The sequence below is a fragment of the Saccopteryx leptura genome, chromosome 3 (assembly GCF_036850995.1).
Source record: "Saccopteryx leptura isolate mSacLep1 chromosome 3, mSacLep1_pri_phased_curated, whole genome shotgun sequence".
Taxonomy (NCBI): Eukaryota; Metazoa; Chordata; class Mammalia; order Chiroptera; family Emballonuridae; genus Saccopteryx; species Saccopteryx leptura.
The window spans coordinates 7,097,931-7,118,953 of NC_089505.1; the positions used below are offsets into that span (position 1 = coordinate 7,097,931).

Genomic DNA, 21,023 nt, shown 5'->3' on the forward strand with positions numbered 1-21,023 from the left:
AGAGATTTATATTTTGAGGACATATCCTATATTTTTATCTTCTTTTTTCCTCTATATACTTCTTGCTTTAAAAGAGCACTGAATGGAGAAAATAGAGGAACAGAGGATTGAGGGAGACCACTGTGGGAGGCATGATGAGAAGGAAAGATGTATGGGCCTGAGAGGGATGAGTGTTCTCCGTGACTCCCTGAAACTTCTTGGCCTTACCTCATCCAGTTGGCCCAGGATTCATCCTTCCCATCCACATACTCATGGCAGTCTCTCCCTTTGGTGATCTGCATATCAGGAAAAAAAAATAAAGGCTTTCTTCAGATGATGAGTTAATAAAATTATTTTACTCTACTGTCAACAAAGCTCTTTCAGCTTGCATGCATTGCCACTAGTGACCACATGATATTTTTCTTACTCATCACATCTGTGTTGACCTGTCAACTCAAGGCTGGGAGGAGGCATTCTTTTGTGTCTGTACCACTTTGCTCCCACTTAACCTGTGATCCTCAACAGGAGCTCCATGGTCTGCAAAGTCCACTCCATACCCAGAGCTAAACATATTGTCTCCATCCATGTCCTAGTATGTAGAACGGCAGGTCCCACCAAGCCATGGGAGGAATGTGGGAATCCACAAGACAGGGAAAGAGGTAAATACTTCTCACCTGCCAGGAGTATCCGTTGTTGCCTGCCTCTTCATCTTCTGTGATCTGGCCCTTATAAGGGCCAAAGTGCAGACCCACTGGCAGAGCAGATGCCTCGTTCCACACTCCAAGCCCAGCCTCAGGGATGCCCGATGGTCTGATTCTCAACCCAGGAGGCAGAGTGAGGGCTGCGTGGTTTGGATGCCCCTTATCCACTGCACTGTCTTTTACAAATGTAGGGGGCCCATGCACATCACAACTGTCAATGAAGAAGTTCTGACACTTCTCACAATCTGGGGGTGAGAGCAACAGGGATTAGGGAAGGTGTAGTGCATGTTCCTGGACATATAGAGCTTCAGAGAGAGCACAGGCACTCACATCATTGAGCCTCACTTCTGTAATGTGGGTCCATAGGGGAACTGAATGCTGTAAGGGCCAAATGATTAGATGACATTATTGTATGAAGAGTTAGCATGCTTTGTGAAGGTCACTTACAGAGGTAGTCATTGTCCTGGGGCTCGCTGATCTCTTGGTACACGTGGCTATTTCTTTGTCGTAAGCTACACATCTTTACTTCAGTCTCCTTTCTCTTGAGTTCTAAGTTGGAGAAGAGTGAGTTTGGTGGAGTCTGGAGTGTTAGTCCCTATTTTGTCAGAAAACACACAAACTCCTTCCATCAAATTATCACCTGTCCTTCTATACACTCTGGTATTTTCCTTTGTCAACTATTGGCTCAGACAGCCCCTATAATAGTAAGCCTCTACACTGACTACAGATGGCCAATTCAATTTTAGTTTATAGATCTTCTCATTATGAGGTGTAACTTCTCAAATTTTAGTTATTCATAAAATATTTATTAAGGGCACAGTATATGTAAGGTATTAAGGAAAGGCCTGGTATACAACACCAACAGCATATGGTTGCTATTATCAGAGATGTATTTATTGGACAATGTGTATGTGTCAGTTATTTTACATTGAATTTAAGCCCTAGCCAGTTGTTCAGTGGATAGAGCTTTGGCCAGTGTATGTCCCGGGTTTGATTCCCATTGGAGTACATAGGAGAAGCAACCATCTCCTTCTCCACCCCTCCCTCTCCCCCTTCTCTCCTTCTTCCTTTCCTGCAGCCAGTGGCTCAATTGGTTTGAGCATTAGCCCTGGGCACTGAGGATGGCTTGGTTAGCTAGAGCACATCATCCTGAGGTGCTAAAAACCAGCTCAGTACTTGAGAATTGGGGTTGCTCAGTAGATCTTAGTAAGAGTGCATATGTGAGTCACCTCACTATCTCTCCTCATCTTACCTAAAAAATAAAGAAATACATACACAGATAAATTGAATTGAGTACTGTCAAAGAATATATGCACGTATCTTCACCTTACACATTAGCATTCAAGAGCTCAGATAATTTGTAAGATTTGCCCAAAGGTCCAGTGCTAAATTCACTCTCAGTTTAGTAGAGCTTAAATCCAGGCCTATCCAAAGTCCACCCCACACACCTAGGCCATACTTATTAGCCTTTTTAGAGGACTCAGAGGAACTAGAATCTACAAATAATTTTTTCTTAACCAATTTTCATCTAGAGTGTTTTCTAGAGGGTCTTGCTTCTTCAGAATGTACTGTGATGCTGAAGATTCAAGTTTTGAAACTCTGAGGCTGCCAGCTTCAGTGGGGGCTACTCAGGCTTTAGTGCAGCCTCACCAGCTTGAGCACAGGGTCGCCAGCTTGAGTGTGGGATCATAGGCATGACCCCATGGTTGCTGGCTCAAGTCCAAGGTATCAGGCTTGAGCAAGGGGTCACTCACTGTGCTGTAACCCCAGTCAGGGCACATATAGGAAAGCAATTGATGAACAACTAAGGAGCTGCAATGAAGAATTGATAGTTTACACCTCTCTCGCTTTCAGCCAGTCTGTCACTGTCTGTCCCTCCCTCCCTCTCTATCTCTCAGTAAAAGAAAAAAGAAAAAAAAATTGGCCATTTATGTCAAAAATATAATAAAGGTCACTTAACTAGACAGAAAGGCCATTTCTTTAATATAACACTTTCTCTTTTCTGTCTTTGTTGTGGACCATAAATGGCAAAAAGCCATTGTAGATTAGAGGTTTAGCAAAAGGCTGAGTTCTCCCCCCTCCATCTCCATATTTGGCTATGATGCTGAGTATCTGCACCCACTCTATTTGCTTCTTTGGGTTGCTGGAAGCAATATACATGCCCTTCCTCTGACTTTTTGTTTGTTTCAGATGTTGGTAGATTTCACTAATGTATCCTGTTTTTGCCTTGGCAGAGTTCTTGTCTTAGCCTTGGATGTGCAACTGTGTATCAAGGTCCTTGATTTGCACATGGCTATAAAATAAATCGAACTGCCTGACCTACGGTGGCGAAGCGGATAAAGCGTCGACCTGGAAATGCTGAGGTTGCTGGTTCGAAACCCTGGGCTTGCCTGGTCAAGGCACATATGGGAGTTGTTGCTTCCAGCTCCTCCCCCTTCTCTTTCTCTCTCTCTCCCTCTCCTCTCTAAAAATGAATAAATAAATAAATAAATTTAAAAAATAAAAGTCTTTAAAAAAAAATAAATCGAACTGGGGCTATGGAGCACTAGGATACTGCAAGGCATGTTGAAGAGGCTCCCGGTCCTATCGTTTTTGTTTTGGTAAGTGTGTTTTCTTAATTCCGCACCTTTATTAGGAGCCGCGCTAGTCCGCTGCAAGTGGCGCCTGAACAGAAGACTTGAGTATGAGTACAAGAAAACTAAACTGAAGAAAGGTGACGGAACTCCCCAAGTGAAGTGAGCATAGTGAGTAAAGAAAGTTTTGGGGGAAATTGTAGTCCAGAGTAAAAGATTATAGAACAAATAGGATAAAAAATAAGGGACCTTTATGTAGAAATGTTTCCGTATGAAGATAAATTGTTGTCTGCAGAGTATCAGGGTGAGCTGGAAACAGAGGGATGTGAATACGAGGATAACTTGGGAGTCTGAGGATGACAGGGGGGATAAAAAAATCCATGGCTATGGCTGCCTTAGCCATGGGGCCTTCACTGCCCTCAACTCCTTCCTACATTCAACCCTCTGCTCCTCTGTACCCTTATCTGGCTGATTCTGGAGTCTATAGCTCAAAATCTGGGAAATCCCCTCTCCAACAATCTATAGACCAGGCTCAAAATATAGGGGAAACAATAGATGGCTTTACCCAGTTTCCTGTTGTAGAAAGACAGGATGGTACAGGGAGACTAGTGCAAGAACATGAACCTGTACCTTTTAGAACTCTGAAAGAGCTTAAACTTGCTTGTGTTCAGTGTGGGCCTACTGCCCCTTCTTCACTTGGTTTATTAGAAACTATTAGTGCAAAGGCTCTTCCTTCAAATGGCTGGAAGGCGATTGCTTGTGCTTGTCTCTCTGGGGGTAATTATTTGCTGTGGAAGTTGGACTTTCTTGAGAATGGAAAGGAGACTCAGGTATTAGGAAGATTGCAGGTTTTCCTGTCACGGTCTGATTTTCTTTAATGTTTTGACTGCGGTCTTCTGAACTATCATTTTGTTTCTTTCTTGTTCTTTGCCTGGAGGTTGAGGCAGGGGATCTGTGTTGGATCTGACTATAGAAAATATCCCAGCAGCTGCCGAGAGCAAATTTTCTTGGGGAGATTTTGTTTAGTCACATCCTTCAGTCCCTCTGTCTGAAAATGCCCTAAGTCACATCCTTCAGGCAGGCATCTTTCTAATCTGGATGTGCTCTGAAATCCTGGGTTTCTCTCTGGTTTGTCTAATTCTTGTCTCTGTTTAGACTTTGTTTAATGTTGTCTGAAATGTATCTGTTTTTAAGGCCTGAATTAAGTTTTTTTGCATGCAAAAATTGGAAATGCTGGCTCTAATATTTAGAAAAAATAAAATGTTTTTAGAACTTGTAAGGAGCACTCATTTAAATTTAAATAAAATAGAATGTAGATCCTTAAGACTTACTGATTTGGTTAGTGCATTATGAGGTATGTTCAGAGTTAGGAGCCAAATAGCAATTTAAATATTAGGATTAGTCAAAGTTATATCTTATACTTGTGTTTTTTGTATGTAAATTGTATTGTTATATGTAAGGTTATCTCAGTTAGGCAAAACAAAGGAATTGAGCAAAATTAAGCAGGGCCCTAATAAGTCATTTCAGGAATTTGTCTCACGGCTAATTCAGGCAGTTAGAAGAATAGTATAAAGATGCTAATTCTGCTTCTCAGGCCACGTCCTGAAAAAGGGTCCCAAGAAAATGGGTGATTTGGCTCCTTTGATATTTACAATTAATTAAAAAAAATAAGTCAGGAACGCCCTGAAATGGAACTAACAATACAAGCGTGTAAATTCAAAGGACTTTTAGATACTGGAGCTGATATATCTGTTATTGCTGAGCCACACTGGCCTCCTTCCTGGCCAACTCATGCAGCAGCCACAGAATTACAAGGTATAGGGCAGAGTAAATCCCCTCAACAAAGTTCTGGGAAGATTAAGGTCATTCTGGATTTTTTCAGCCTTATGTGCTCCCTGGATTGCCAGTTAATTTGTGGGGTAGAGATGTTTTGAAAAATATGGGAGCATTACTTGTCAGTCCTAATAATTTAGTCAGCACTCAAATGCTTGATCAGGAATTTTTGCCCACTAAGGGACTAGGGAAATAGCAGGGAATTCTCACCCCCATAGAAGTGGCACCCAATACCAGAAGGTGTGGATTAGGATATCAAAATTTTGCATAGGGGCCTTGGTAGCTCCTGCTACCCCAGGAAGGCATTGTGCAGACCCAATTACTTGGAAATCAGATAATCCTGTATGGGTAGATCACTGGCCCTTTCTCAGGAGAAACTTAGGAGAGCTGCTCAATTGGTACAAGAGCAGCTACAGCTTGGGCACATTTGAACCATCCTATAGTCCATGGAATATGCCTATATTTGTCATTAAAAAGAAATCAGGAAACTGGAGACTATTACAAGATTTGAGAGCAATAAATAAGACTGTGGAAATTATGGGTCCTCTCCAGCTAGAATCCCTTCTCCTGCTGCCATTCCATGGAATTTTCACCTTGTAATTATTGACTTGAAAGATTGCTTTTTTACTATTCCTTTAAACCTGCATGATTGCAAGTGTTTTGCATTCAGTGTTCCTTCATTTAATTTCTAGGCTCCAATGGAGCAATACCAGTGGAGAGTTTTCCTCAAGGTATGGCTAACAGTCCTACCTTGTGCCAAAAATACGTTTCTCAAGCTATCTCTCCAGTATGAAGGCAGTACCCTAAGGTGCACATAATTCATTATATGGATAATATTCTTATCACTCATCCAGATAAAGACACTGTGTTGATCATTTTGCAACAACTAGAATATTCTTTGAAAGAATCAGGACTTTATATAGCTCCTAAAAAAGTACAGCAATCTTTACCTTTTTCTTATTTAGGACAAATTGTTGAGGGACAACAAATTCGTCCACAGAAAATAGAAATCAGGACAGATCATTTGCAAACTTTAAATGATTTCCAGAAACTGTTAGGAGACATTAACTGGTTTAGACCTTCCTTGAAATTAACTACTGGGGAACTGAAACCACTTTTTGATATTCTTAGAGGCTCGGCTAAACCAGCTTCTGCTCGGCTACTTACAGCTGTGGGACAACAAGCTTTAAAGCTTGTAGAAAAAGCCTTGCAACAAGCACAACTAAAATGCATAAATCCTGAAGAATCGATTGCCTTACTAATTTTTCCCTCAAGTTACACTCCAACGGGACTATGGTGGCAAGTTTCAGGTCCTACTGAATAGATTCATTTGGCTGTTACTTCTAAAAAAATTTTATCTTCGTATCTTGACCTTGTCACCTCCTTGATTATCAAGGGGTGTAGGCGACTCTTACAGCTTATAGGTTTTGAGCCTCAAATTATTGTTGTTCCTTTCTCAAAGGATCAACAACAATGGCTCTGGGAAACTTCCACTAAATGGCAAATTGCTTTTACAAATTTTAGAGGCCAAATTGATTCTCACTACCCAGCTGATAAAATAGTTCAATTTTCATTAATTACTACATTTGTATTTCCTAGGACAATTGTTAATGAGCCCATTCCTGAAGCACCTACAGTCTTTACTGATGGGTCTAGCTCAGGAATGGCAGGCTTAAAATCGATGGACAAATTTATACTAAAATAATTTGCCTTGAAATCAGCTCAAAGACTAGAATTACATGCCATTATCATGGCTTTTCAGCATTTGCCATATTCCTTCCTCCTTTAATCTGTATACAGACAGCAAATATTTACTTATGGTTGTTTCCACTATAGAGACTGCTGTCTTAGGGACAACTGCTGATGAACTATTTCAGCAGTTTCTCCTTCATCAAAGACTTGTACATCAACATAGAGCTCCATGTTTTATAGGACATATTTGAGCTCACTCCATGCTCCCTGTAGCACAAAGAAATTCCCTTGTTAGTCAAGCTACCCAAGAGAAAATTATTTGGAGCAACCATGACAGATCGAGCAATTCAGTCTCATACTATTCATCACCAGAACGCTGCAGCCCTACATAAACTGTTTCAGCTTTCTCGGAAAGCAGCACAGCAGATTGGTAAATCCTGTCCAAGGGGTCCTATACTACAATCTGTCCCTTCATTTGGAGTTAACCCTCAAGGACTCCTACCAGGACAACTTTGGCAAATGGATGTTACTCATATACCTTCATTTGGCAAACAGTCCTATGTCCATGTTACAGTGGATACTTATTCTGGATTTATGGTAGCCTCTGCTAGGACAGGAGAGGCTGCTAAGCATGTTATATAGCTCATTGTATGCATTTTCTACTATTGGACTTCTTGATGTGATTAAAACTGACAATGTTCCTGCATATGTAGCAAAAGCATTTACTGTATTTTGTCAAACCTTTTGAATTATGGGTATTTCTTACAATCTTTAAAGTCAAGGTATTATTAAAGTGTTCCCAGCAAATATTTAAGGTCAATTTAAAAAATATAAAAGGGGGAGTCATATCCTGGAATTCCTGCAAATCTACCTTACCTTTTAAAGAAAATTTTCTTTTGAATGTTGAACAGGAGACACCAAATCCTTTTCTCCTGCAAACTACTACCCTCTTTTATTTGATCCAGCTAATAACACTTTTGTCTTTTCCAAATAGCTCTAGATAAACAGAAAAGATTTATATAGGCAGATGGAGATCCTCAAACCCCTCAGCGAGATTTTCTGAGCATGGCTTTTAAGGTACCAAGAGGCAGAAAAAGTCCAAAAGAGATCAGGTGAAATACTAGCTCTTGGGATACACGCTCAAAAGGCTCCAATGCCCCAATGGGGCCTCATAGGACTCCATCAGGGCCCTGCTTCAATAGTGGAAATAATTTAAGCCAAAGCTTGCCAGGCTTACATGCCTTTGCTGTGAGGAAGAAGGGACACTGGAAGGTAGGCTTCCCCCTTGCTCCTCTAAGGAAGGGTTCAGTTTTTTCCAGCCCTGTTCCAGCCTCCTGTGACCTAAGCTTACCCAGAATGCTGGGCTTTGCCACTGAAGGCTGAAGGTGCCCAGGGACGTCGGCCCCATCTATGACACTGTGGACGAGCCTAGAGTATTTCTTCCAAGTAGCAGGTAAACTGATCTCATTTACACAAGGGCCACTTAACTATGTCTTGCCTGAATACTCAGGTTTTTTATTCTTCCCTCGAAGATCTCTGTTGTGGGTGTTGATAGTCCTATTTTCTGCTGCTTTGTTTAATATATAGTTTTCCTTTATTCCTCCTGCCTCAATGCCCCATTCATATTTTAGTCTGGGACCTACTCCTAATTTAGAGCTCCTTTTTTCCTTTTTTGCCAACTTACAAATTTACCTCTGCCACCCAGCTTAGTGTATCCCAAGGTTCTCCTCACCACCCCATGGCTGTAAAGCTCCAGTATAAGGCCCCCTGGGTTCATCTTTCCAGTTTAAAGAAAACGGAAGCTCCGTCTTCATGCGTGCTGCGGATGGTTTTTCCAGTCTACTTGGGTCATCACCAGCTAGAAGCAGCGGTCATTGGGACTTTGACACTAGCTGTAGAGTGTAGAAGTGTGACAGCAATTCCAGTGCCATGTGGACTTCTGGATGTGTTTCCTGGACTCCTGGTCTTGTGACAGCTTTTGATGGACTGAACTGGGGTTGGGTTGCATTTGTGGAAATTTGGAATGGTGTTGGTGCCAACTTGGACTTGGTGAACATGTTAAGGACACTACTCTTTTATGGATTCTTGCTTAAAGGCTTTAATCAGTGTAATGGTTTAGTATATTTGGGTATCTTGTTAGTACTGGCTATACTAATTTTGTGTTTGTTCTGTATCTTTTCAGTCTGCCTCCAAATTATAATCTGGGAAACTAAGAAATCAGATGAGTGCAAATCTCAGCACACAAATTAAAAATAAAAAGAAAAGGGGAATATGTTGTGGACCGTAAATGGCAAAAAGCCATTGTAGATTCGAGGCTTAGCACAGGGCTGAGTTCTCCCCTCTCCATCTCCATATTTGGCTGTGATGCTGAGTATTTGCACCCACTCTACTTGCTTTCTTTGGTTGCTGGAAGCAATATACATGTCCTTCCTCTTTTTGTTTGTTTCAGATGTTGGTAGATTTCACCAATGTATCCTGTTTTTGCCTTGGCAGAATTCCTGTCTTAGCCTTGGATGTGCAACTTTGTATCAAGGTTCTTGATTTGCACATGGCTATATAATAAAACAAACTGGGGCTATGGGGCACTGTGATACTGCCAGGTATGTTTAAGAGTCCTCCCTGTCCCATTGTTTTTGTTTTGATAAGTGTGTTTCCTTATTTCCGTTATTAGGAGCCACGCTGATTCATGGCATGTCTTTTTAAAAATTTTTTAAAAATTTGCCTGACTTGCAGTGGCACAGTAGATAAAGCAGTGATCTGGACACTGAGGTCACCAGTTCATAACCCCAGGCTTGCCTTGTCAAGGCACATCCAAAAAGCAACTACTACAAGTTGATGCTTCTTACTCCTGTCTGCCTCCACCTTCTCTCTTTCACTCCTCTCTCTAAAATCAATAAAAATATTAATTAAAATTTTTATTGATTTTAGAGACAGGAGGGAAGAGAGTGAGAGAGAAACATTGATTTGCTGTTCCACTCATTTATGCATTTAGTGGTTGATTATTCTTTCTTTATTCATTCTTTTTTTTTTTTTTTTTTTTTTTTTAGCTAGAGAGGCAGACAGGAAGGGAGAGGGATGAGAAGCATCAACTTATAGCTGCAGTACCTTGGTTGTTCATTGATTTCTTTCGCATAGGTGCCTTGACAAGGGACTCCAGCTCAGTCAGTGACCACTTGTTCAAACCAGCAACCTTGGGCTCAAGCCAGCAACCTTGGGCTTCAAGCCAGTGACCATGGGGGTCACATCTATAATCCCATGCTCCAGCCAGTGACCCCACACTCAAGCTGGTGAACCCATCCTCAAGCTACAACCTTGGGGTTTGGAACCTGGGTCCTCATCTTCCCAGGCTGATGCTCTATCCTCTGTGCTACCACTTGGTCAGGCTCCAATGGTCGATTCTTATATGGGCCCTGACTGGACATCAAACCCACAACTTGGTGTATGGGGATGACTCTAACAAATTAAGCAACTTGTCCAGGGCTCCTTTCTGTCTTCTTGTTTCAGAGTAGCCTTGTCCAGTCTAATGGTACAGTGACCACCTTGCCTCCTTTCCTTCTTATCCTTTCACGTCTACACATGTAACCGTCCTTGTCCTTCCTTAATCATAAGACTCTGGTCCAAATCAAACAGTCTTGGGAACAGAGCCTCAGGTCTGTGGACCACAGAAACCATTTGGGTCAAGTTAGAGATCGCATCCGGACTTCAGCTGTGTTTCAATGTTAGACCCATGAACGCAGAAGGACCTTACTGACCACACCCTCATGAAACCAGACACACTGAAGAGATGGCTGACACAGGGCCTGATACAATGGTCCCTACCCTGGCCCACAACCCCAGCTGCCTTAATCACCATGAATAATCCTTTCCGGTCTGCAATGTGGCCAGCGCTGCCCAGGCAGCCCTGTCCTGGAGCACTGCTCACTGGCCAGACCTATCTCCTCTTCTTGTGATGAGAAGTGTTCTGAATGAGTTATTTCTAACATGCTTTTATACTTTTATACCATTCCTGCTCATGAACACATCTATAAATATGTGTAATTATTTACACATGAAAGCAGTATAGCAAATCACCCCTTACTGCACAATGCACTGTTTGCATCTTGCTCGTTTGCTAAATGTAAGTTCTGTACGTCCTTAGCTGTTGAGAGGCCGGGGACCTGACCCTGGGTGAGTTTCAAATGGGCAGCGCATGCCTGCGACGCCTCACCTCGCTGCCTTCGAGTCCATTCTTCATGCGAGTCCTCAGTGTCCTCCGCCGGGGGTCTGGTGGCCTGCTGGCGGTGAACCATGAAAGCGGGCCTAGGGGCTCTGAGGCCTGGGGAGAAACAAAATCGTGGTCCCCAAAGCAAAGCTCTTGAAAAAGTAGCCCCGACACTCGCTGCCCCCTGTGCCGCCCCACAGTCCCCGCCCGGTTCCCGCACCCCCATCCCCGCCCCGTCACCTTTGCGCAGCAGCGCGTCCTGGTTCCTCTCCACTTTGGGGCAGCGCGCCTTCTCCCAGTCGCCCATGGCGGCCACCCCTCCCGAGAGAAGTAGGCGTGGATGTCCCTGAAAACCTCCGGTGCCTGAAGGAAGACGCGGCCTCGTGACCCCTCCCACCGGCTGGCGAACCGCCCCTCGCCCTGTTGGATCCGAGCTGCTCCCAGTCCAACCCCCTCCCCGCCCCCCTCACCAGCGGTGGCGCCTCCGCCGCCCTGCAGGCTCCCGTCCACGTCTCTGTTCCCGCCACCCCGCTTGCCCAGCACCTATGTGCCTGTGCGGGAGAGGACGCTGAAGCTGACTGCTTGGCCTTCCGGAGCGCATTTTCGCACATGCGTGGCGCTCGCGGTGGGGTATCCCCGAGAGGGGACACAAGGGACCAGCCCCAGGGACGCAAGGACAGCCCAGGGCGGGGACTCCAGCCAAGCCAGAGGCCCCCTTGCTCAAAACAGCGACTTGGGCTTTAATCCACCGACCTTTGGGCTCAACCAGTGACCATCCGGTCATGTCTATGATCCCGCGTTCAAGCCTGTGAGTCCGCGCTGAAGCTTGTGCTCTCTTGAGATCCTTTATTCTACTCTCAAGTTTATTGAACATCGTTATGACTGTTTGCCTTGAATTCTTTATCTGTCCAGTTACCCATGTTCATTTCACTAGGATATTTCTCTGGAGTTTTTTTTTCTTGTTCCTTCATTTGGGGTATATTCTTCTGTCTCCCCATTTTCTTTGTCGGGTTTTTGTTCCTTTGAATTGAATGGAATTAGTAATCTCGCCTATTCTTGAACATGTTGTCTTTGTTACATTGTGTGTTGAGTAGTTTCAGCCTGTGGGTTGTCCGGGTTGTCGTTGGGGAGAGGTGCATGCAGTGCCTGTCCTGTCACCTGGCCTGAAGGAGTGGGTTCTGAATGGGCCACCTGGGGTGTGTGAGCCTCCTTGCCCTTTTAATCTGGGCAGGGCTGCCTGGTGTAAAAGGGGCTGCGTGGTGTGTGCTTTGCGTGTTCTGTTTTAATTATCTGTTGTCAGAGCATGGTCTGTGCTGGGTTACTTGATTGCTTTCTTGTATCTCACCCCCCATTAGATTCACCCTTTGTCCTGGTGGGGTAGCCTGGGTGCACACATAGCCTTAATTTGTTCATTCTTCACCTTCTCAGGGCTTGGCAGCCCTGTGCACATACACAGCATTGCCCCCCTCACTGCACACCGGACTGCAGCGTTTTGCTAGCTTTGTGCTTTCTTTGGGTAGAGCAGCCTGACCAGTACAGCAGCAGTGCCCCCCAATCTCTGTACTTTCTCTGATCAGGGAGTCCAGTGTGCAGACCATAGCCCATTTGCTGGCTCCCCATTTTCCAAGATGGGAATGCCAGTAGTGACCCACTATCTCTGCACTTTCTCTGGGTCGAATATTCTTGCAGCTGGTACCAGAGTGTTTTGCTAGCTAGACACTCTCTCTATGTGGGGGAGCCTCAGATGCATATGCAGCTCAGTGGCTGAAGTGTCACCCTGCCATACCTACCTGCTGGGTCTATATCTGGGAAGAGGACCTCTTTTTACAGAAGCTAAGCTGCCCTCATGATTCTGTTGTATTTAGCTCCAGGAGGCATGGCTGGGGATGTGCTGCAGCTCCCTGCGGGTGGGCAGGGGTCTCCAAACTTTTTACACAGGGGGCCAGTTCACTGTCCCTCAGACCATTGGAGGGCTGCCAAATACAGTGGTCCTCTCACTGACCACCAATGAAAGAGGTGCCCCTTCCAGAAGTGCAGTGGGGGCTGGATAAATGGCCTCAGGGGGCCGCACTGCGGCCCGCGGGCCATAGTTTGGGGATGCCTGCATGGCATAGAGCCTGGATGGAGCTCCCATCTTCTATCCACATGCTTGGGAGGTGTAAACAGTGGTGCTCACTGTTCTATTGGGTCCTGAGCTGTTCCTTCACCTCCTGCAGAGATCTCATGGTTCCTCAGCCTTCTCTATTCTCTTTCTCTCTCTCTCTCTCTCTCTAGCTTGTTGTGCAGAAGCTGTTTAATTGTTTCTCGGTTGTCTTTCAGGAGGAATTGTTCTAAGTAAAGGGGTACATTGGATGGGTTTTGGGAGGGTGCAAGCTCAGCATCCACATGTGCCACCATCTTTGACCCACTGGAGAGTTCTTAAATAAAGTCTGATATTGGCTGCAGCAACAGGCTTCTGCTTTGATACACTCTTAATCTTCATATTCAAATGTCTATACAATTCTTGAGACATTGGTTTTCTCTCTGACTTCAATTAGTTGTTGGATCCAAGAGGAGTAGTTTATTTTCACCTTGTTTAGCTTTTTTCTCCTGTGAGGATGGGCATGATAACTGCCGAGCTTCTTACTTGTAGGACCAGAAACCGGAAGTCTTGCATTAGTCGCTTTTTATCTCTTGGCTTCTTATTCTCTATTTGTAAAATAAAGGGATCAGATCACTCCATGGTGCCTAAACTCTCCTCTAGCTCCAGCATTCTGTTCATTCCATGAGCACCAAGTTGCGTGAATTATGGTGCCAATTTGTGACATTTGCTACCATTCTACAGGTAGACCTGCAGGTGGACAAAGAGAGGCACATTATTTTCGAGTCCTCCCTTGATTACGTTTATCAAATCCAGGAAGTTCAGGAGTCCAAGAAATTCAACATTGTGGAGACAATAAGTTCCATGTATTCTTTTTGCTCTAAAAATATTTTCTGAATGCTTCATAAATGCTGAAAACTTTTATCGTAAACTTGGGATCTGAGAGAATGTGAATGTGTATAATTGTGATGAATCTCTGTCTCTTTTGTCCCCTATTTTTTCTCTCTAGCTATGATTTGTTTTTCTCTTTATTTCTTCCTCTCTTCCTCTTTCCCTCCCTGGATTTCTCTATCACCCTTCTTTTCATCTTGTTTACTATCTTTCCTTCCTGCCGTGCTCATAAAGCCTTTGGAAGTGCCCATCATATACCAGGTACTGTGCTAGGAACTCATATTCCTGCAGTCAGTGACTTCCCATTCTACTATTTTTACTTCTGTCTTTTTAACTTTTTAAATTTAAATCTTCTTAATTTATTGTAAAATATGATGTGCTTTGATTTGATAAGTATATTGAATTTTAACAGCCTTTTTATTATAAAAAATGTATTCTTATTGCAGAAATGCTAGAAAAAAATTATAAGAAAAACAAAACAACAAATTTTCCATACAGAGATTGTAAGGTTGGTGGATAATGGGGGAAGGTCACGTGGGGAACCCAGACCAGTGAACTTTGGCTGGGACCGCCCACAACCAAGCGTGCCAAAAAAACTTCCCAGGAATCCTTTGGAAAAAAGTGACCATCTGCCAGTCAGTGAGAGTTCACCACGTCATATTAGCTCGACCACCCTAGGGACCATTTAAATATCTCTCACAGGGGTTCACCCCTTGCGACTTCTCTGGCCTCCGTCTTTCCTCTGGGTCAGGGAATCTTGTTGCGAGTGATGCATGCTCTGTACTCAATAAAGCCTTTTGTTATTCCACACTTTGTGGATCCGGCCCTTCCTTCCTTCTGAGGGTGGGGGGGGAATACCTTACAGAGATGTTTACTGTTAATATTGTGGCATTTTCTTCCCATGTTCTCTGTGTACCTATTATATTTCTCTATATGTACCCAGGTAGATTGGATGTGTATACATTGTGTGCATAGATGTTCATTGCACATGAGCATATATCTCTGTGTCCACATATGTCTGTCATTTGTGTATATCAGTGTATGTATGCAAATGAGTATTTATTCACTCATCCAATAAACACTTATTGTACTTCTGTTATGTGCTGGGCACTGTGCTCAACACTTGTTGCCTATAGTGAATGAGACAGACTCACTTTCTGTCTTTATAAATACTATACTGTCATGGAGTAGACAGAGGGAAAGAAAAATGTACATAAATGAAATAATTATAAGTTGTGACAAGCACTGGATTTGGCAGTCAGTCTGTCTTCCTCTTCCTCTCTCTAACATTAGTTATTAAAATTAAAAAAAAAGAAAAAAATGACAATGGCTTTTTTGTTGTTGTTGCAGCTTAAATAGTATAGAGAAATGAATTATGTTTTTCAAAATTTTACCCCAAAAGGAAAAAAAAAACTGGTAAGGTTTTAAAGTACCGTATTTCCCCATGTATAAGATGCCTCCATGTATAAGACACACCTTAATTTTGGGGCCCAAAATTTCAGAAAATGATAACAAATGCAAATAAGCAGGAAATGCAAGTAATGAAACTACAACCACTGTATAAGACGCACCCAGTTTTTAGACCCCAAATTTTTCAAAAAAAAATGGTGCATCATATACATGGGAAAATATGGTAATATTTAAGGGGATAATGAAATAGTTAAAACAAAAATTTCCAGTTTCTAGAATTTATCTTTTTCTCATTACAAAGCTGACATTTTCCACTGAGCTCCAAACTAAATATATACCTCAAAATGCTTAGAGCTTGAAAGCAAAGTTTTTTAAAGTAAATTTAAAAAATTTCAGGTTTTATGTTCCCTGACATAAAAATGCAGCTGATATTAAAGTCACCACAAAACAAGTAATGAACATAGAATAACTTGACAAGATTCTGGGGGAACTGAAATATTTCACTAAATAGTTTTAAGATTCAAGTCCTATAAACAAACTGATACAACATCTAGACCAGTAATTTTAACCTAAGTAGCCAGTGATCTAGATATTATCTTATAGTTACTTAATTGTACAAAAATCTTTTCTTATTGACTATCAAAGGAAATATTATATACGAGTTTGTTATTTTTATTTCTTTTTTTTTTTTTTTTTTTTTATTTATTTATTTTTTCATTTTTCTGAAGCTGGAAACGGGGAGAGACAGTCAGACAGACTCCCGCATGCGCCCGACCGGGATCCACCCGGCACGCCCACCATGGGGCGACGCTCTGCCCACCAGGGGGCGATGCTCTGCCCATCCTGGGCGTCGCCATATTGCGACCAGAGCCACTCTAGCGCCTGGGGCAGAGGCCACAGAGCCATCCCCAGCGCCCGGGCCATCTTTGCTCCAATGGAGCCTTGGCTGCGGGAGGGGAAGAGAGAGACAGAGAGGAAAGCGCGGCGGAGGGGTGGAGAAGCAAATGGGCGCTTCTCCTGTGTGCCCTGGCCGGGAATCGAACCCGGGTCCTCCGCACGCTAGGCCGACGCTCTACCGCTGAGCCAACCGGCCAGGGCCTTATTTTTATTTCTTATTAAAAATTTTTATTTATTTATTCATTTTAGAAAGGAGAGAGAGAGGGAGAGAAGAGAGAGACAGAGAAAGAGAAGGGAGAGGAGCAGGAAGTATCAACTCCCATATATGCCTTGACCAGGCAAGCCCAGGGTTTCAAACTGGCGACCTCAGCATTTCCAGGTCTACGCTTTATCCACTGCGCCACCACAGGTCAGGCCGAGTTTTTTATTTTTAAGTGAGAGAGACAGACAGGGAGATGAGAAGCACCAATTCTTTGTTGTGGCACCTTAGTTGTTCATTGATTGCTTTCTCATGTGTGCCTTGACCTGGGGGTTACAGCCATGCCAGAGACCCCTTGCTCAAGCCAGAGGCCATGGGGTCAGGTCTATGATCCCACGCTCAAGCCAGTGACCCAACACTCAAGCTGGTGAACCAGCACTCAAGCTGGTGACCTTGGGGTTTCGAAACTGGGTCCTCAGCATCCCAGGCCTATGCTCTATACACTGCACCACTGCCTGGTCAGGCTACAATGAGTTTTTCTAAAAACTCATTTATGGGGGAGGAAGGGGAAATATTTTCAAAAAGAACATGACTGACTATCAGGTTAGTTAAGAGGATGTGTAAGGTTTAACTAATTCAGGGTGTCAAATCATAAGAATAGTATGTGTTGATGCTTTAACATGCTACGTAAGTCTCAAAATCAACATTATTTTCTTCATTTAAAAGTTAAAATAAAGTCGCCCTGGCCGGTTGGCTCAGCGGTAGAGCGTCGGCCTGGCATGCGGGGGACCCGGGTTCGATTCCCAGCCAGGGCACATAGGAGAAGCGCCCATTTGCTTCTCCACCCCCCCTTCCTCTCTGTCTCTCTCTTCTCCTCCCGCAGCCTAGGCTCCATTGGAGCAAAGACGGCCGTGCGCTGGGGATGGCTCCTTGGCCTCTGCCCCAGGCGCTGGAGTGGCTCTGGTCGTGGCAGAGCAGCGCCCCGGAGGGGCAGAGCGTCGCCCCCTGGTGGGCAGAGCGTCGCTCCTGGTGGGCGTGCTGGGTGGATCCCGGTCGGGCTCATGTGGGAGTCTGTCTGACTGTCTCTCCCCGTTTCCAGCTTCAGAAAAATACAAAAAAAAAAAAAAAAGTTAAAATAAAGTCTACATTTATTTTATTTACATACTTAGAAGTAGTTTACTAAGTTGTAAAATAGTCACTATGAAATGAAATAATCATATATATGAAAGCACTTTAATGGTTTGCCCTTTATGAAGATAAGGTATTACAGTTTAAAGCAGTAGGGAGAATAAATTTTGGTACTTATGATTTCAAAAATGTCTGAAGCTAGTGTTACCCTTTTTTCTTAGTTTATTGCTTGAAAGTGATGATATTCAATTATAATTTTAAGGGAGAAATATAGCATTTTAGAATAGTTCATCCTAACATTTGTTACTAGGTATTTTATTTATATATACAATCTGTTTATTCCATGTGGAATTCAATCATAACCAAGTGTCTAAAACCAGCTGGTTTTATGTCTAACACTCCCAAAGATGAAACAATAGCATTTATTAAAGTAAAAACAGCTATTATCAGCTAGCATATCTAAGCAGTTAGCATTTTTTACTTTCTTTTAAAATTCATGGATTTGCTTGACCAGGCGGTGGCACAGTGGATAGAGCATTGGACTGGGATGTAGAAGACCCAAGTCCGAGACCCCAAGGTTGCCAGCTTGACCGAGGGCTCATCTGCTTTGAGCAAAGCTCACCAGCTTGGACCCAAGGTCGCTGGCTTGAGCAAGGGGTTTCTTGCTCTGCTGTAGCCCCACGGTCAAGGCACATATGAGAAAGCAATCAATGAACAACTAAGGTGTCTCAATGAAAAACTAATGACTGATGCTTCTCATCTCTCTCCATTCCTGTCTGTCTGTCCCTCTCTCTGACTCTCTGTCTCTGTAAAGAATAAATAAATAAACAAATAAATAAATAAGTAAAATTCATGGATTCAGGTCCAACACAAAGAGTAAAAGTCTGAGTGTAGGTAAAGTGTACGTAATACAGGGAGACACCAAAGTTTCCCTAAGTCTACAGATGCCAGTTAGTCTCAGAATGAATGTAAAAGTGTTAAGAGAAGAAAGTTGAGGTGGTGTGTAAGCTTCTTTGGTTCATTTTAGAAGAGAGAATTAAAATACTTTTTATTTCACTTTTAAAAATCATCCAATCTAAAAGGAATGCCTAGAATCTTCAAAAAAGCAACCTTATACTCTCATCCCATTACCTGAAATAAGTAGACTATGTGCTTAATTCTACCCTGCTACCTTCTACTATCATGACCCCATTAAAAACTGACTGGCCTGTTCACTTGGGTTAATAGTCTTTGCTATGTGGGTTTATAAAGACAGATGAATCACCTGACAGGGACGTTCTGGCTAGCAGGCATTCAAAACACCTCCACTATGTTGAATTTTATATTAAAAATTACTGTTCCTACTATTATTCTTATAATAAGTAAAAGTATTTAATACATTAAATACTGTTACAAAGCAAAGCTTACTTGTTCCTCATATTTTTCTTAAAAATAGTCTGAGTAAAAAATATATCTATATATAAAATATAGACATTATATAAATATATTATATATACAATACATGATAAATATTTTAAAATACCCAGCAGCCTAAAAAGAAATTTGCCCTACCACCAAGAGGTGAAAAACTCAACCTGAATCTGACCAAGCTCTAGACACAACTTAGAGGATTCCAGTTGACAGGAAACTGCAGAGCAGAGGACCAAGGTGAACTACACTGTGGAGATACAACTGGCAATATCTGGACTGGGGGAGCCCCAGCATGCTGTCCAACAGCTGTCTGTGGTGATGAGAACATTCCATAGCCCGTGCCAATACCGTCACCACAGCACAGGTGGCTTCTGAGCACTAGACATGTGACCAGTGCACCTGGGAATGGGAACTTTTAAATTGCATCAAATTTTAATTAATTTTAACTTAAATATCCATTGTGGCTAGTGATGATCTTAGTGGACACACAGCTCTGGACCAGGGGTCGGAAGACTAGGCCTGGTGAGCTAAGAATGCTTCTTACACTTTTATAATATAAGTAATAATAAAATTAAACAGAAACCACAAAGTTATCCAGAAAGCCTAAAAGAAACCCACATTGTTGGTCCACAAAACTTAAAATACATATTTTCTGGCCCATTAACAGAAAAGTTTGCTGCCCGCTGTTCTAGACTGTGGGACAAATAACCCAGCTTCTTTAACAAACAAATTGCCATGGGAAAGAGAAAGAGGAGGGAAAATGTATAGATTAAAAGAGCCTCAAAAAGTGACATTTGTGAGACAAGTTGAAATCTGAATAGTGACTAGATATGTGATGACAAGGAACTACTAACTTTTAGATGTGATAATGACATTATGGCTTCTATTTTTAGGAAGAGCCATGTTTATTATCTTTTTTACATTGTACTGCATACATTATGCTGCAATATTGTAGACATACAAGCAGATGTTTACAGGTGAAATGATGTCTAGGAGTTGCTTCAGAATAACATGGAGCGAGTGGAAGAAGTGTGAGTGGAGCAGAATTCACCATGGGTTGTGGAGCAGATTCATCACACTGTTCTGTCTGCTTCAGTGTATGTTTGAAATTCTCTATGATAAAACGCTAAACAGAATACACAAGAAATTTTCTATTTCCAGTTCTGTGGTAGAAGAAGCACCTTTATCAGAGTCACCTGAGAGGGAAGAGAGTTTGCGAGTCCAAATGCAAACACCTTGAGCTTACCTTGTGGGGCTGGCAACTAGGGACACGCATTTTCAACAGGCTCCTCCTTAGGTGATTCTTATGTTCACTAAAATTGAAAAAACACTGATCAGAATAGAATGAATACTTTGTAAAATTAACCAATCACTTCTGAATTGATTTGTTTTGTGTTAAGATTTTACACTATTAATCTTCTTGAAGCAAACCAAAGTTTCTTAGTCTCTCTTACTGCAGGAATGATTTTAAGAATTCCTATGCAACTCATTCCATGGGAACATTTATGGAGTCCCTATTTGCCATACATCGTGCTACATGTGCTATGGAGCTTTGTCTCAAGGAATGCAATAATCCTTTTTATTTTAATTTATTTATTTTTTAAATTTATTTATTTATTTATTTATTAAATTTAATGCAGTGACATTGATAAATCAGGGTACATATGTTGAGAGAAAACATCTCCAGATTATTTTGACATTTGATTGTGCTGTATACCACTCCCCCAAAGTCAAATTATCTTCTGTCACCTTCTATATGGTTTTCTTTGTGTCCCTCCCCTCCCCCAACCCCTCTCTCCTTCCTCCCCCATCCCCCTCCCCCACCCCCCCCCATTGCCATCACATTCTTGTTCATGTCTCTGAGTCTCATTTTTATGTCCCATCTCTGTATGGAATCATATAGTTCTTAGTTTTTTTCTGATTTACTTATTTCACTCCGTATAATGTTATCAAGGTCCATCCATGTTATTGTAAATGATCCGATGTCATCATTTCTTATGGCTGAGTAGTATTCCATAGTATATATGTA

The 21,023-nt window shown here is 42.5% G+C and overlaps 1 protein-coding gene and 1 pseudogene across 7 annotated transcripts in view; both read right to left on the bottom strand.

Moving 5' to 3' along the window:
• The window catches only part of LOC136398654 (histone-lysine N-methyltransferase PRDM9-like), a 416,485-nt pseudogene that overhangs the window by 35,513 nt on the left and 359,949 nt on the right, over positions 1-21,023 (bottom strand).
• LOC136398647 (histone-lysine N-methyltransferase PRDM9-like) overlaps positions 1-21,023 on the bottom strand; it is a 288,127-nt gene that overhangs the window by 8,791 nt on the left and 258,313 nt on the right. For 4 of the 7 annotated variants that reach the window (XM_066372852.1, XM_066372851.1, XM_066372858.1 and 1 more), the window contains exons 1-5: positions 11,220-11,333; positions 10,986-11,093; positions 1,128-1,229; positions 654-925; positions 208-275 (exon numbers count right to left, since the gene is read on the bottom strand). In XM_066372852.1, the coding sequence (XP_066228949.1) occupies positions 208-275; positions 654-925; positions 1,128-1,229; positions 10,986-11,093; positions 11,220-11,286 (617 nt within the window). In that variant the 5' untranslated portion in view covers positions 11,287-11,333. Of the gene's footprint in view, positions 1-207; positions 276-653; positions 926-1,127; positions 1,276-10,985; positions 11,094-11,219; positions 11,334-21,023 lie in introns of those variants that run through there. The other 3 variants (XM_066372853.1, XM_066372854.1, XM_066372856.1) reach the window with 3 other exon arrangements.